Source organism: Camellia sinensis, chromosome 11 (genome assembly GCF_055761805.1).
Source record: "Camellia sinensis isolate YWXY chromosome 11, ASM5576180v1, whole genome shotgun sequence".
Taxonomy (NCBI): Eukaryota; Viridiplantae; Streptophyta; class Magnoliopsida; order Ericales; family Theaceae; genus Camellia; species Camellia sinensis.
The window spans coordinates 169,588,915-169,606,378 of NC_138971.1; the positions used below are offsets into that span (position 1 = coordinate 169,588,915).

General features: G+C 38.0%; 3 protein-coding genes across 3 annotated transcripts; 1 reads left to right on the forward strand and 2 right to left on the reverse strand.

Moving 5' to 3' along the window:
* Window positions 1–5,397: 5,397 nt before the first annotated feature.
* LOC114283475 (uncharacterized) lies at window positions 5,398–10,313 on the reverse strand. Its single transcript, XM_028226287.2, has 10 exons — window positions 10,061–10,313; window positions 8,962–9,080; window positions 8,757–8,877; window positions 8,568–8,666; window positions 8,140–8,433; window positions 7,959–8,003; window positions 6,378–6,449; window positions 6,018–6,104; window positions 5,792–5,863; window positions 5,398–5,688 (listed from the first exon to the last, which is right to left on the reverse strand). The coding sequence occupies exons 1-10, from the start codon at window positions 10,283–10,285 to the stop codon at window positions 5,650–5,652; spliced, it is 1,173 nt and encodes a 390-aa protein (XP_028082088.2). The 5' UTR covers window positions 10,286–10,313; the 3' UTR covers window positions 5,398–5,649.
* A 969-nt stretch (window positions 10,314–11,282) lies between these two features.
* On the reverse strand, window positions 11,283–14,178 carry LOC114283454 (LIM domain-containing protein WLIM2b). The gene is made up of 5 exons (XM_028226267.2): window positions 13,909–14,178; window positions 13,258–13,357; window positions 12,495–12,517; window positions 12,276–12,365; window positions 11,283–11,656 (listed from the first exon to the last, which is right to left on the reverse strand). Exons 1-5 carry the CDS (start codon window positions 14,041–14,043, stop codon window positions 11,381–11,383), a joined length of 624 nt encoding a protein of 207 aa, XP_028082068.1. The 5' UTR covers window positions 14,044–14,178; the 3' UTR covers window positions 11,283–11,380.
* Window positions 14,179–16,332: 2,154 nt separating this feature from the next.
* Window positions 16,333–17,106, forward strand: LOC145802862 (uncharacterized). Its single transcript, XM_082895656.1, has 3 exons — window positions 16,333–16,608; window positions 16,717–16,950; window positions 17,065–17,106. The coding sequence occupies exons 1-3, from the start codon at window positions 16,333–16,335 to the stop codon at window positions 17,104–17,106; spliced, it is 552 nt and encodes a 183-aa protein (XP_082751782.1).
* Window positions 17,107–17,464: the final 358 nt, after the last annotated feature.

A 17,464-nucleotide genomic window follows, 5' to 3' on the forward strand; every position in this document is an offset into this window, starting at 1 on the left:
ATCATGATTACATTATTAGCAGATTCATTCACAATATGAACAAAGTTGTATAGGTTTCTGAGACAAAAAAAATGAAAAAAAATTCAGCAAAGAATAACTGCTTCCCTTTTTGTTTCCTTCACTGAGATGTCTGTCAAGATCAAGGCTCCATCTCAAGGTAGCAACATAGATCACCATCCAACACGGCCAATTGGGAAAATGAAGACATATACACAAACCAAGAAGCAGTAGATAGCCAATCAAATCGATTCTTTTCTGGATCCACTTTAACTAAGAAATTTTTGTAAAAGCTAGAACCATGAAACACAAGAGACTTGAATTATATACTTGGAAACTACATTTGGTTGATATATTGATGCATTGTACCCACCCAAAAAAAATATATTGATGCATTGAATTTTATTTAAAGAATATTGAACGTATATAATCCTCATCAGCTATGTTTCATAGACTCAGGTATAGGTATCAGGTGTGTGAGTATGTCTGTCGGATTTACCTAGTTCTCATGTCCAAGACACAGGGACACAACAAAATATTTATATTTCTTAATTTACTTCTTTAATTTTCTTGGGTAAAATAGTGTATACAAAGTTTCATATAGCATCTAATGCATGGTATGAAGTTTTATAGAGAGTTATAACTTATATTTTAAACTCAAATTGCTAAACATGTTTGCCAAATGATTGTAGGACACATTCCACAATCTTAACCAAGTATTGAATGTCTGACATGATACTTCATACATTCAGAAGAGTCCGTGTAACATAACTCATCAGTTTGAGATTCAATAACACTTTCAAACTAGTTAAACGAATGAACATATGAAGAAAATGTAGATCATGATCAAGGATAAAGACACTGAAGTTTTTACTATGTAACAATGATAGAAAGTCAAGCCAAGTTTGGTAGGATTATGAGATTTTACCTATTGCACTCTGTTTCCTGATCGGGCAAGTAGCTTGTATTCATTCTCAAACATGGATGCCGTGTAAACCTGCCAAAAAATTGATTACCAGAAGTTAAAGTAGAGTCTGACAAGAAACAAGTTTCTTGGAAGCTAAACATAAGCATAAGATGAGCTATGTTATCTAGACTCGGATACAAAATGTCAAGTGCGGGTATGTGCATTGAATTCATCTCATTCTCACGGCAAGGGCACCACAAAAGGCTATTGTAGACATCCCCGAACGCTCCGGGAGGAACGAGCTCCCGTTCTGTTCATTTGGGGTCACTACAGCTCAGGACTATCAAATTGTCACGGTTCTTAATCTGAACCAAAGAGTCCAAATCTGGCAAATCGTTTTGAAAACAGATTTTTAGAAAGAAGTGCCAAACATGGACTGCTTTGCCAGATATAGAGTCGCCACCTAAATGTTTTTTTTAATGGGAAATTTAGGAAACCCTAACTCGGTGCCAAAGGCCACGTGTCCGTCATCACCAAAGTTGCCTCGGCTCGGGAGCTTGGGTACGATTGGGGAAGGTCACTTCGTGAGCACCCCCGCTCGCCCGATCAAAGATCGGTCTCTACTAACCATGATATCTATTTTTGAAAACTTTGTGTATCCTTATTCCGGTTATTAGCCTAGGTTACTATGTGATGCACACAGCATATAAGTATAAACTGGGTCGCCCGAATTGGAACAAAACATTTCATGCTTGTTTATTTGAAAGATGGTTTGCTACTCGCAAGTAGGCTTAAAATGCAGATTTTGCCACCCACAGGTGGGCTTAGAAAAGATGATTTTGCCACTATCTAGTGGGCTTAAAACAAACAGTTGATGATTTATTCCAATCCAAGTAACCCAACCTTCACCCACAGGCATTCAGGCAGTTATATCACATAAGCATATAGCCTCATGGTAAGCATGCTATTCATGACAGTCACTCACACGCATGCAAGGATGCTAAAGCATAAAACTTACCGAGTACTCCAAGCCAAAACAAAAACTCATTAGAAATCTATGCATGATCCTAATTATACAGAAGTGCCTAATGCAACACATGCAAGAATGCAAACTATAGCAGACTCGGCTATTCTAAACATAGCATATGGAATGCTACAACTAACATGTATTCAACTTGGAATTGAAATACAAATGCAGTTAGTATGATGCGCCGAGCCCGGTGCATGCAAAACAGATGAATGATGCAAACATGCTGTCATACTGTATGCTAATTTAAACATTCCCTAATCTAACCATCATAAGCAGGTAAATAAAAGGGAAGAAAGACATGGAGTTGGAAGACATACATCACACGCACGCACACTTATTACAATTATGCCCTCGCGCAGAGGGTCTGAATAAATATACAGTCCCGAATAAAAGAATAGTACAGTCCAAATAATACAGTCCAAATAATGTACAAATTCCTAATTAATTAACAAATTAACTAAGGAAAATAAATAAATTGGCATGCAAGCCAAAGACTGCCTTGATTCCATTCCGGATGATGAATGATGCATGCCCGGGTTGCCTTTGCACGGAAATCCATGACGATGCCCCAATTAGCCTCTGTTTACACCTTTTCTTGAAATACGTGCCAAGCTCCGAAAAGTTGTCGATTCTTCATTTTGCTGCAACAGAGAGCAGGAAAGGGGCATGGCAATGTATTTTCACAGATATATGCATGCCTCGATCCTCGTGCCACCAATCACGCATATCGATGCATGATGGCCGAGGGGTCGAAATGTGCAACTCAATATAGAATGAATGCACATGTAAACACAGCAAGAACCTAACTCCATCATGGATGATCTGGAGTGTCGGTGACTAGGAAATTGAGACACGTTCCGTCACTCGAAGTATGAAACGTGCCTCGTCTCCCGTGCCCGGGCTAACTTCTATCCCGAACACGATGCAATATGCATGACATGCATGAAATGCAACTAAGATACAATCCTAACATACACAATGTTATGGAATGGCATACACGCTGCACGAGGTAATACACAATTGAGCATGCACAATGCTATGGATGAAATGGCATACGCAATGCAATAATGGGCTTACACCAACATGAGAGAGCCTCAGCCACACTCACATAGGAGGCCATCAGATGAAAACAAGACAACTCGAAATGCGTGCACGCGTGCGTGCAAACCGAGGACCGATCCTCAGGCACCGAAATGCCACTCTAATGAGACATGGCAAAAACCAGAGGTAAAATGAGATGCAAAACAGCCCCGAAACCCGGTAAAATGAAACCCGATGCATGGAACGAGTCTCGAAACGTGAGTTTTGGCGCATGAAATGGCCTATAGCTATGCAATGCATGCATAATTTGAACATGAGATGAAAAGACAGAAGCAAGGCAGCCCCTAGACAAGCATTTTTACAGTTCAAAGAATGGACAAACAGCAAGCACAAATAGGGCAAAAATAGCACGCAAAAATGGCCCTAAATGCAAGATAAAGAGGCAACCCACAGCTGCCGACCCCAAACAGACTAGGGGCCTTCTACAATATTGAAGAGGGGCCAAACATATGATATTTTACAGTTGATGGCCAAGCCTAAATCAGTATACAAGTATGCTCAAAATGCCATGCAAGATAGGGCCCAAAAGAGGTCAAAACACAAAGTATACAAAACATTCATCAAACAGCCAAAGAGCCTCAATGAAACATGAATATGGGGTCAAAATAAGACTGTTTTCAGTTCTGTAAAATGACCAAAAACAGAAGCATAATAGGCTAATAGATCATGCAAAAATGGGGACCAAAGAGGGATATAATGACAAGTGGCACATGGAGGTCCCAAACAGTAATGAGCCCTTCTTCAATGTTGAAGAGGGGCTCAAAATAAGCCTATATACAGTTTACACCATGCTCCAAAACAGATCACACACAGGCCAAAAATACTATGCAAGATTACGGTATATAAGAAGGATAATGAAGCAAGTGTAAGATAGGGACCTCAAATGCCAAAATTCCCTTAATGAAACATGAAATAGAGCTCAAATAAAGGGTACTTTCAGTTTTGGTCGGAGCTCAAAACAGCAAGCAAAATAGCTAAACAAATGTTGCAAAATTAAGCTCAAAAAGAGGGAATTGGTACTCACCCTTGAAGACCAAACTTTGATAGCTTCTTGGCTTGAGTTTGTGGCTCCTTAGGCTTTGAAGAACAACCTCCAGCTGCTAGAATGAAGGAGGGAAGGGTGGGGCTTGGTGGTGTAGTGTAAAATGGTGTAGGGTTGGAAGTATGGAAGCTTGGAGATGGAGAGGGAGAGAGATCCAATGCAAAGGGCTTGAGGGAATTTTTTTCTAACCCTTTTTCCAGACCTGGCCAGCCAAGTTTATACACCAAAGAGGGGGAGAAATGGAGGGAAAAAGTGGGGGGAAAATAAGCCAAGTTTCCCCCCAAAAGGGTTGTCCCCCGAATACAGATTTTTAGGGGGAAAAAAGTGCATAGCTGTAATGTACATAACCTAAGGATTATGGCCGGCCACTTTTTGGAGCTTCAGGTGGCCGGCCGGCCACCTCCCCTAGCCGGCCGACCAAGGGTCAAAAGGGCCAAGTTGAATTAGTGGCCAGCCACTTCACATTGGTGTCCTCCCAGGTGCCCTTAACACAACCCTGTGGTTCAAAATTGTCAACTGTAAAACAGGAGAGAGAATAGACCACTTTTAGTAGGGGTTCAAAAGGGTCAAGCAACATTAATGGCCGGCCACCAACTTTTAGGGTCCTTCCATGTGTGTACATCACAAATATGTGATTAAAAGTTCAAGAAAATGGCCCAAGGGTGTTCAACATTGGCTTGGAAGCAAGAAAAACGGGCGTCGGAGGGCGCCAGAGGATATATAACTGGTTGCTGAAACAATTGCCGGCCTCCCACCCTTCTACGGCCTTCCCAGTGATGAAACAGAGGTACCTGCCAAAAATGAACGAAAACCGATGCAAAACGAATGTTCGGGGGCCAAAACGTGCAGTTCGGGGCCCCGAAAACTGCCTGTTAAGCACCGAAAGTGGCACTCGACCACGAAGTGGGTCTCTCAGACCTCAGTGTCCCTCAAAAGGGAGTAAATAAGATGCATGCTAAAAACCAAAACAAATGGAGGTGGTTTGGCGGTCCCGAACCGAGGCACATGGCCTGAGGGCTCCGAAAACCGGGAACCGGGCTCCGAATTTGGCAAAATGGCCTACAGCCACAAAATGTAGCCCACGGCCACTGAGAGATGGTCTACGGGACCTCTCCCTCCCCTCAGGAAAAAAAACAGAGAAAATCGAGTCTGGTTTGCAAACCGAGGCAAGGCACAGAAGAGGGTTCGGAAATCCGGAGGCAGGGCTCACGGCCGCGACTCTGAGACTTCTAAACGAGCATAATATGTAGTATCACCGAGTGCTCAACTGGTGACGTCTGAGTCTTAAGGTCGGTCAAAAATGGGGTGTCTACAGCTATATTTCATATTTCTTAAATATATCTTTTATTTTTTAAGAATAAAATGATGTTTACAAACTAAAATATACCATTTAATGTATGTACAAAATGAAAATTTTATGCATAGTTATATAATAAACTTGCCTATTTATACATACTTCTTGGGTGAATCTCCAACTAAGCATGTGAGATACATATCTTATACTCTTATCCAAACGTCAAGTGTCCAACATGGATACTATATAAATTTAGAAGAGTATCTAAGGAATCATGATCACCAAACAGCTTCCAAGGCCTCAATTAATGGATCTGGCTGCCACAGGAGAGGAAAAGCAAAATATTTAAAATAGTAAAAAAAAAACTTTCCCTAATCAGAAAATGATATTTAAGTGCAAACAAATTTTGGCATAGATTACCGTTGTTTCCTTTAATGACAGAAAAATGCGTTCAAGTGAAAAATCCAACCGGTGAACTTTTGCCTTCACAATCTGCAACCAAAAAGAGTTTCACAAGAACTTGAATATCATAGAACATAGCAATTAATATAGCGATATGATATATTATGATATAGAATTTCGATATATTTATCACAATTCTATTCTATATTATTCACAATTCTAATTGGTGAGTAAACTCAAATACCTTACCAACTCTGAAATATGATGCATGGTCCAGAGTGGCATCCCATGACACTTGTGTTGGGTGAATTAGTGCAGTTACCCCTTCTACCTACATTTGGGTATTTAGGTCAAATATTGAATCACAATAATCTGTTGACAGAGAGATAATCTCATGGTCTTGGCCCCATAACAAGGAGATATGGATCCATAAATAGAAAGATCATAACAGTCAAACAATCAGTACACCAATCCAAGAACCCCAATCATTTCCAAAATGTTTTGGGGTTCACAACTCATTTCGTGAAGTTGAGACCATGAAATCACAAGACTTCATTGGAAAGCATGTTTTTGAAGTAACATGGTCAGCAAGGTTTATGTTTACCTCAACAAAAATGCCAAAGTAAGTAATCTTCTTGATGTAACATTTCACGACGTCTCCAACACTAAGTTTAGCCTGCAATCACAGACAGCATGATAGCCTTAAGACTATAAATTAATTTGTCAATGGACATCTAGCTTCAACATACCCATGAATCAAATAATTGAAATACAAAAAGCCACCCTCATGCCAGAATTAAACAATACAATTTTAGAAAAGGCAATGCTTTAACATGATTTTTACACAAGGTTCTAAAAAGCGGTTGCGGTCGCCGTAACGGTAGCGGTGGCGCGATTGCGGTTGCTGGATGTAAAGGCCGTAGTGTAACGGTTGCGGTAACCAGAACTGCGAATTTTTTTATTTTTCGCACAATTTGAAAAAAACTTACCGATACACATATTTTTTTCCATGATCATATTTATTAGGTTCAAAATAGATATTGACAAATTTTTGTAAATTTTTAAGTATGATTCAATATATTTCATATTTTTAAATCACTATAAACTAAGTTTTTTTACATTTTATTTTAATAATCAATAACTTTATATTATACAAAAAATCAATCACTAAGTATTATACATAAGATAAACAATGACAAAAGTAAGAGAATAAATAAGAACCTAAATATATATATATATATACATATTTTAACCAAGCCAAATAGATAATGACCACACTTATTATTATTATTATTATTATTATCATTATTTTCAAACAATATTTAGATAGACACACACAAATAAAATGGTTGAGTGATAGCAGCTAAATAGAATAGCATAGGTCTTACAGTTTCAACAAATCAATAACATGTTTTTCATCTTCCCTCTTCTCTCTCTCTATCTGTTGCTCCTCCATCTTCTCACTTTATCTTCCCTCTTCTCTCCATCCCTCTTCCCCCATTTTCACCTTTTTTTGTGTGTGGTTTTTTTCGAAAGAAATAGTTCGGAACCGTTACGTAACAATGCGTAACAGGCCATTACAACTGTTACGGCACTATTACGACTTCTACGGTAGCCGTTACGGCCGACACACCTGTGAATCTCAATCACACTGCAAAAGTGGCCGTAACGGGTAGCGGTAACCACCACAACCGTTACGTAACGACGTTACGTAACGGTTGCAGCCGCTTTTTAAACCTTGTTTTTACATAAATCCAATCTATTTTAAATGACAAGACACACTTAATCCCAGGGCACAAAGAGTTCGACTAGTCATCCTGTAGGGACCATTCACATGATCCATCCCTGTAAACAAACTGCAAATAGTTCAAAAATCGATATGTTTAAATTGTATTTTAATAGGCATGCTATTTAGGAAGGTGAGATTCCATATTGATATTTCAACGCAAACAACATTCTTCCACGTAAAATCTTTAATTGTTTAGATAAAACTATTATAACTCTTGTTAATATTGTCCAATATATTGCTACCTGCCTAATTCTTTCTTCCATTCTTCACAAACAAACTTTAATCATTGTCCCATACCAAAACTATGCAATTAAGGCCTTGCCGTGATGGTATTTAAAGTGAAAGTAAGAGCCAGCAAGAAGCATCTATAAGTTTAAACTTTACAGAGTTTCTTACCATGACACTTTTCTTTTTCTCAACCATTTCTTCCTTTTCTTTTGGCTTCACAGAAAATATTAACCTTTTAGACTTTCTATCAGACGACGCAACATAAACTTTGATTTTCTGCAAACATAAGTGTTATCAACAACTTCATATAAAATCATAAAGATTCCAACATAAAATCAAGTCGTCAAACCTGACCAACAAAGGATGACAAGAATATGAGTTTCTCTTGGTCATAAATTTTAAGATCTTCCAGTTTCATATCAGGTAAAATGTCTACGTCGACTTTTAGATTAATTTCTGGGCCGAGGCTCGAATCAAGAGAAGTCTTGTTTGCAATCCTGTATTTTCCTACAACACCCAAATTTTGCTTGTACTCTGACGGGTCTAAGGCTTTCCCTCTCAACCATGATTCGAAACCTAAAAATTTCCACCTGGCTGGAAGATTACAGTATGGTAAAAATCCTATCAAAGAGCCAAAAGATACCTGTAAAATGATTGATTGAAATTCAGAAACAAAAATAGAAATAATAATATAATAAAATGGAAAATTAAATTGCAAGGAAAAGACAACGTGCATAGTAAAAACTAGTCGGACTTTTAAGTGTAATCAGTACTCACAACAAAGCCTCTGGTGCTAGAACTAATCAGTTTCACTTCTTCTCTTCCTCCTGTCCTAGCCAGATCTTCAACCATTGTCCAGTCATTGTCTTCATGTTCCTACATTTTAATATGGAACTCAGGATCCATCATATGATACTACTACTCAACCAAAACAAATATGGAGATTGAGTGCTAGATTAATCTAACCTTTATAGGTGATGTTGCAAGGAAATTCTCAAGCTCAACAACATTTCCGTAAATTTCTGGATTCACCAAAGCCATATCCTCTCTGCTAAAATTTGGCATTCCTTTCGCAGGTTGGTCTAATCTATAGCATAGAAAATTTATCAAACAACTAAAACTAGCAGTAGAAGATACCAAAATGTATGGATTATAGCGTGGCTTCCCTTACCTTTTTGGTTTTCCTTGCAGCAAAGCTTCCATAGAGAACTTGATATTAGAATCCACCAATTTTGTCTCCAAAGGTGCATTAGCGGCACTCCTTTTCTCAGAAGACCCTATATCAAGTGGCTGTAATCCTTGGAGGAAAAAAAAAGAAAAAAATGCACAACATTAAATTCCAAAGTTCCAACCACAGAAAATCTGTCAGTTCATTTGCTGTATGAGTGTAATCCTCAAGCCCAGAATCTCTGAATGGGGAAGCATTTCCAGTCTCCACAGATTCAACATAATTGCTTTCTTTCGTATTAACATTTTTGGTAGATATGTTCACACCTTTCAAACAAAATTTTTTTTTTTCCTGATACATAAGAAGTAACTTTATTAGAAGGAAAAAAAACGTCAAGACGATGCTAACAAATACAAAGCGCCAGCACCAGTGCCAGTGCCAGTGCCAGTGCCAAGGCCCTTGTGGCACTTTGGCAAGTAGCTGCACCTCAGGGTGCAGTGAGAAGAGGACAGGGTTCGAGATGATGGATCAGCAGCAGCCCCCTTTAAGTAGTACACTTCTGTACACTAATTTTACTAACAAGCTTAACAACTCTAACTTACTAAAATATCGACCCAAAAAAAAATACAAACCAGCACCACAATAGCTACATATCAAACAAACAAAGAATCAACAAAATCCAACAAGGAAAATAAATCCGGCTCTAACCTTCCTGTCACCCAACTAGACAACACAATTGACACTTATTCTTCACTCTTTTTTTCTTTTCTTTTTTTCATGTCTCACTGATTCTAATTAGGTGTTATGGATTTCTAACCTATCAAAAGTTTATGTTTTACTGAAAATTTTGAAAATTCAAAAATGTAACCTTTTTTGAACAAGGGTTTCTGTTTCCTCCAAATTTCCAAACAATTAATAATAACAACCACATAGACCATTTAAAATAAATAAATAAATAAAAACAGATAACAAACCAAAGCTGATACACAATATACATACATATACAAACACATCCAAACTAGTATTACAGACAAATAGAGAGAGAGAGAGAGAGAGAGAGAGAGAGAGAGAGAGAGAGAGAGAGAGAGAGAGAGAGCGGGACCTTGAACTCAATTTGGTCCCACGGGTCGAGCTTAGGGTTGTCTTTGGAGGCAAAAACTATAAATTTACTAGTAGGTTTTCGAGGGAATGATAAAGTTATAATTCTTCTTCCTCTTCTTCTTCTTGGCGGTGCATGGGACGGTATAAGGAATCGAATGCTGGACTGGCTGTTGGCGGCGGCGGCGGCGGCGGAGGCGGCGGAGAGAGCAAGAGCAAGAGCACCCATTTTGTGAGAAATCAGAATTAAAGTCAGCATTGGGAGAAGTAGTGGGGTTTGTAGGTAAAATTTATAAATTTTAATAATTAAAATGATAAAATTTGTAATAAAATTTTAAAATTACTATTGAATTTTACCTTTTTTTTTAAGTTAAAAATTAATAATTACTTTTTTTTTTCAAAAATAATCTCATAAATTAATGGAAAAAATACACTTCACTAGTACTATCACAAAATATTTATAGATTAATGAAAAAAATTATGAATTTAATTATTAAAATTTGTAAAATTTACTACTGAATTGAAAAAAAAAATCAAAAGGTATAGGAGATAGACCAATGTACATTAGATTAGTGTTGCCAAACATATTTAACTTTTTATTTTAAATCAAATGGATCATATTAATAACAAATATAACACTATACTTTTTTTTAAAAAATAAACTAAATTAAATAGGGATTTAGAGAGGCATAGAGCGCAACTCAAATTCGATATCCAAACTAGACATTAAATTTTTTAAGAAAAATGACAATCATGCCGCCTTTATGTCACAAATTTTGGATGACAAACTGATTACTTTGGCCAATTTTAGAAAGTGGGTTAAAAACCACTTCTTACCTTTTAATTCACTTCCCTCTCTTACAAAAAAGTCAAAAAAAAATTAAAAAATTAAAAAACAACTTTTAACCATCTTCCTAAAATATCCATCAATTTCTCTCTCTTTCATTTTTTTTTAAATGTTAGTTACATCTGTTCATTTTTTTCATACAAGTATTTTTACAACTCTTTCATCATGATAATTAATGAAAATTTTTGTTTTCATTGAATATTAAAATGACCCTTTAGCCTATAGTGATTGGTCATATTACAACATTGTAAAAAGATCAAAACTTCTATTTCCTATAGTTCTTGCATTTCAACCCAAAAAAAAAAAAAAAAAAACAAATGAACATCACAAATCAAAACCAAATTTGAGACCCACACGAAACATGAAGTTCCCTCTCATAATGTGGGTTTCGGATGAAGCGAGGGAATCCTTGACCGATCAAAAAGCACAGCTGACAGAGCATTTATCAGATAAACAAGAGAACCAATGTATGGAATTCTATGATTGCTGCTCTTGTGTCTGGTCTGAATTTGGTGTTTGGGGTTCTAATTCTGGGTTGGATTCATCTGCCGGTGCACCTGGTGTCACAATTTTCTTGACTGAAGCTGTCTTGGTGAGATGGCTATAACTACCCTTCTCTTTGAACAACTGAGCAAAGTGAGGCTTGCAATAGATGTATCCATCAAGAGCAGCATAGGATGAAGGGTTCAATTTGCAGCCTCCATGAGCACACTTGAAGCATAACTTGTGGTAAAATGCTCCCTCCACAGTCACCTGTTAATTACAATGTTGCTCAAAAATGATATTAAGGTCTCTCACTTTCTCAAGCTTGTACCTCAAAAGACTTGTCTAATTATAAACAATTATAAGTCAAGGTATCGCCAAAAAAAATTTGAGAATTTTTTTTCCTAAAGTCTTGCTGGTCAACCACTGCCTCATTGAAAAGTATTGACTGGTTGGGCAACCAGCACCGCTTTGGGAAAGTTTTCGTGAAGCCTAGCATTGCTATCACTTCACTTAGAGGGATTGATTACTTGTTCTAGTTATTACTCGTTTGGTAATAATTCATTTTTTTTAAAAAAAATTTTTGTAAAATTTTTAGAAATTGAAAACCAAAACTTGTTTGATATTTTGTTTTTGTTTTTAAGCAAATAGAATCAATTCTAAAATTGAAAACGAAAAAAATATATTTTCACTTGTTTTCAAAATAAGATTTCACTCAATCATCGATTCTCGCACCTCCAACCCCCAAGCCTTTCACTCTAACTGACCACTAGCAGCCCTCTGGCCAGCTCCGACAGCCATCTCCGGTGACATTTCAACCACCAGCAACAAAATATGATTACGATAAAATTATAAAAAGAGAGAGAGAGAAGGAAATGTGAATGCAGACCTTTTCCATGGGGTACACGGTTTTGTTACATGCACTGCATTTTTCTTGGGTGCCAGAGAAGAAAGAGGAGTTTTTGCTAGGGATCCTATTCTGTTAAAAACAAACACGTATTATATATATTATTTATTTATATATAACATAACATAGTCAACTCAATATGTGATTAAACCAAAAGGAACATGGATGAAATTGAGGGAGTGGGCAAAGAGTTTTGTGTACCAGTTTTTCATTTTGTGCCCCAGCTGATAATCCATAACAGAGAACAATCCATTACTAGGCAAATACAGAATGAAAACAAGATGATTTTATGTTCCGTTTGTTTTGATAGAAAATATTTTCTCACAATTTTAAAACTAATGATTGTATTTATAATGGTATTGATGTAGTGGTGGTGTTACTGTGGTGGTGGAGTGGTAGTTAAGGGTTGGCATTGGGCAGGGTTGGATGTCAAAATATGATACTCAAGTTTGTTCTCAAGTTAAATCCAACAAATTTTTTACGACGGGCTAGATTGCCATATAACCTAAAACTTAGGCCCAAACCCTGTCCAATAGACTTGACTCAGATGAGCTAACAGGCTACCTCTCAAGCTTACATTAGCTGGTCAAGTTCAAACTTATTTATTTATTTTTATTTTTGTCATATTGCATGCCAGACACACATATCAAACTTCAAACATTAAGCAAATGCCCAATCCAAAACTCATTCAAGTAGAGCTAACCAGCCGAGAGTATGTGCTTAGGTTGGGTTAAAGCTTGTTGGTTTAAGCAAGCCTTTAGGCCAAATGATGATCCTTATTGGTGGTCGTAGTGGAGGGGTGATAATAATGTGGTGGCGTTTGTAAGATTTTAGTTTGGAAAACTTTTTTTTGTTATACCAAGTGATAAAAAATATATAAAAATATGTTTAAAAAATTTATTTTCTATCTAAACAAACGGAAAGCGAATGCCAAAAATGTTAGAGAAGGATAAAGGAAACATACAAGATTGAGGTTTCTTAGAGAGACCGCTTTTCTCTTTAAAGAGTTGTTCATAGTGTGGTTTGCAGTACAAATCTCCATCTATGGTTGAGTAGCTACTCATCTGCAACACATAAACAACATTTCATTTTATGCATATTAATTTACAATAATTGAGATTCATGTATTCCTTGTTCTAAATTATTTTGCTTCCACTATGAACAAAAAGTTCAAGGATTTAGTTAAATTTGAAAAATAAAAAAATAAAACAATTCAACCCTAACAATTGTTTTTTAACTAATTTTTTTTGCCTTTTATAATAAAATTATTGCTAAAAAGTTTATGCATTTGATAAATGCTAAAAAGTTCACATAATTTTTTTAAAATTTATTTTTACTTTTATATCCTACAAGGTTAGAAGGTCCTTAAAAAGTGAAAGTGTAGAAAAAATTTCGCTAAAAACAGAAAAAATAAAAAAAACATGAATTGAGCCAAAAAGTTTGACCCCAGACTTTCGTCATTTATGTGATCAAGTTTGAAGATGTATTGCAATCTTATACCTCCATTTATCGCCATAAATACAGAGAAATCAAATCGTTCCATTTAATTTTAGCTAAATTTTTATAAATAAAAAATAAAATTAAAAAAAGAGGAAAAAATAATAAGAATGCATACCGCAAGAACACTATGGCAGTGACTGCATTTGAAGCAAGCCTTGTGATAAGGAATTCCATCAGCTTTCAACATCTCAATGAAATGAACAACTTTATCACAACCCTTGCATTTCTGCAAGGTCCCACTAAATGCCATTTTTCCAGTTAAATTCTTTGATTTCAAAGTCGATAGCTCATTGAAGAATCCCGGGGAGGAGAGAGAGAGAGAGAGATGGAATGAAACTCTCAAAAATTATTGTGTTTTGTTCACCTTCTTGTACTTGTCAGAGGTAGAGATTACACGCGGAGAATGAAAAAAGGTTAATGGGTGGAGAAGGTGAATTCGACAAGGTATTGAGGACAAGTGATCGAATATCCGATTATGTTGGAACAAATGGAGATTATTGTTCCATTTATAGGGTTAATTCAATGGAAAAACAGACCAAGTCTGTTGAAGATAGACGAGAGAAAATTAAGGGATATTTTTTTTAAGCTGGTTGTCCTAAAACAGAGTTTTTAGTCTACCTAGTAATATATTTGATGAAGTTTGATAAAAAAAGAAAAAAATAAAATAAGAGGATTATAATTTTGTCAACATGGAACAAAGTTCTATCTTGAGCATTTGGGAAATGAGATTACAATGCAAGTGCACTAATAAAGTTAGCTCAATTTCATGATTCAATTTTGGTTTTATTTTTATAGGATATTGTGGGACATTTTTGAGAATGACAGTACGTGACCAAGGTGATATCGAAGTGTCAGCCGAAGTGCCACGTGGGCTGATCCTGACGCCAAGGTGATCTCGGCTAGGCCGAGGTTATCTGCGGAGATATCGGAATCCGAGATGAGCGGATAAGGGATAAGAGTCCTAGAACAGAGGAGGATCTCAGTAGGGATAAAGATAAAACTCTTAGGGAGTTTATCCCTATCTAGCTGGGAATCCAAAATGAGCATTGAGCCTAAGTCCATTAAAGTTAGGCTTCTACGGGGATCAAGTCAGTGTTGGCTATAAAAACAGGTCACCCCCATGGGTCTCAAGTAGGTGTGATATACTATAAGCAGTAAGTTCTTTCTTGTAAGTTAAGCACAATTTGCTATTTTTTAGAGATATTTAATTACTGACTTGATCGTCGGAGTGCTCTCGGGTGGACGAACCACTGTCGGATTCTTATTTTTTCTGTGACATGTTGTTCGGGCTTAATCTATTATGCCGATGCTCTCCAGCTGAGTTCCCTATTTGGTTGCGTGGTCAGAAATCAACACCTACAATTTGGCGCTATCTGTGGGAAAGTAAGGAGAATAAATGGCCAATAACGGACAAAAAGAAAAGATCGGGGACGACATCCCTAATGGAAGTGGTAAGCATGCTGATCTAAACGTGGAGGAAGAAAACTATAACGAAGGAACACAGGATCAGAATCCCGGGGAGAAAGACGTTGGCCAAGAGGGAGACACACTAAGGGAACTTATGCCTTATACTAAGGGAACTTATGCCAGAGAACATCGACATGTTCAAGGGAAGAAACTTTGTTTTGATACGGTGAATGAAGAAAAGTCCAAAAGAAAGCATGAAGACACCAGGAGCAACGCACTAAAAAGGCTGAAATCCATTGACAGCCGAGCTCCTGGTCGGACTAAGGAGCATTTGAGGGACTACCTCTAGAGAAAGCAGCAGAATGCCGAGGTCACATCACCTATCAAACTGAGAACGCCATTCTCAGTAGAGTTGGATAGGTTTGAGGCCCCAAAAAGGTTTCATATGTCGAGGTTCCAAATATATGACGGTAAGTCCGATCTGAACTTTCACGTCGGCTTATATCTGAATTCAATGGCTTTGTATACCAGGAACAAACTGTTGCTATGCAAGGTGTTCCCCTCATCCTTTGGAGAAATTGCATCGGATTGGTTTCACAAGTTGTCGAAAGGAACTGTGAAGAGTTGGGAAGGCCTGGCCGAGATGTTTGTGACCAGGTTTGTCACGAACAAGTTACAACCATTAAGGGTAGACTCCCTGATGGCCTTAAAAATTGACGAAAGTGAGAGCCTCAAGGCTTATGCCAAAAGGTATTATGAGGTGTTCAATCGAATATCAAGATGCAACCAGGAGTTGGAGATCATGTCTTTTAAGAACGGCTTGGAGGATGACTGCATACTTCGGAAGTCGCTGGCAAAGACTCTGCCAAAAAGTATGGAGGAGCTCATGGCAAGGATCAAGAAATATGCTAGTGTAGAAGAGGATATGCCGAGAACAAAGGCCCCGAAGCAGGAAAAGAGAAATGGCTTGCCGAAGCGTGGCTGAGGAAATACTGGATTCAATAGGCAAGAAACAGGCCAGAGGGCTACACAAGAAGTCACCACTGTGTTCTGGATCCTGGTTTATAAATTTCTATAAAGGATCAGGAGCCAGCCGTATTATAGAGCGCTGGAGAGGATTCTAGGTTAATTTATGGGGAGAAATTTAGAGAAGCACTGTGCTTACCATAATGAAGATGGACACCTAACTCAGGGTTGCAGAGCCCTAAAGGCGCATTTGGAAGATCTGGTCAGACAAGGTCACTTAAGGGACCTAATAGATAAGGCCAGAACGAAGGAAGAGCATGCGAGACTTCCCCAAGCACCGGCAGCACCACCTTCACCACAACCACAGCAAGCAGAACCTCGGGTGATCAATGTAATCCACTTGAAGGTTAATGAGAATGATATACAAGGAGAAACCCAGAAGGTAAAACACTTACAGCAGGTGTGTCAGGTCCAGCAAAAAAGGCCTAGGACAAATGAGTACTAGGGACCAATGGTGTCCTTTACTGAAGAAGACCTAGACATGGTGCAGCATCCGCACAACGATACTCTAGTAGTGACCCTCAAGATTGGGGAATGCCAAGTAAGGCGCATTCTGATCGACCAAGGCAGCACTTGTGACATCATGTATGTCCGATGTTACAAGGAGCTGGGCATTCATCATGATGATTTGAAGAAGTCCAATAGCCTAATGGTCGGGTTCAATGGAACGCCGACATGGCCCCTAGGAGCAATTAATTTGGAGGTGCAGGCAGGCACCAGGAAGGTAAGCATAGAGTTTACAGTAATTGACACCCTTTCTCATTACAATGTTATCTTGGGAAGGCCATGGTTGCACGCAATGTGGGTTGTTCCCTCAACGCTACACCAACTGTTGCAGTACCCAACGGAGCATGGAATTGAGGAAGTTAGAGGGGATTAGTTGCAGGCAAAAAATTGCTCCATGGCAGCAATAAAATCCACTTGCAACGTGCAAGAGACAAAAACAGTAGAAATTGAAGACGAAGACATGGAAGTTATAGATGATGTCGGCAAAGAATCGGCCGAGAAGAGTAAAAAAGTCTTAAAGAAAATTCTGGTCCAAAAAGGGGATGAAGAGCGCTTCCGAGGATGTGAAAAGGGAGTTTGAAGCTTTCTTACGAGCCAACATAAAACCCCGAGGTCACGTGTCATATGCTCAATGTAGACAGGTCGGCTAAACTTGTCATCCAGCGAGCGAGGAGGCCGACATTGATACATGTTGAGGCAGTTAAGGAGGAAATGGATAAACTGCTGGAAGC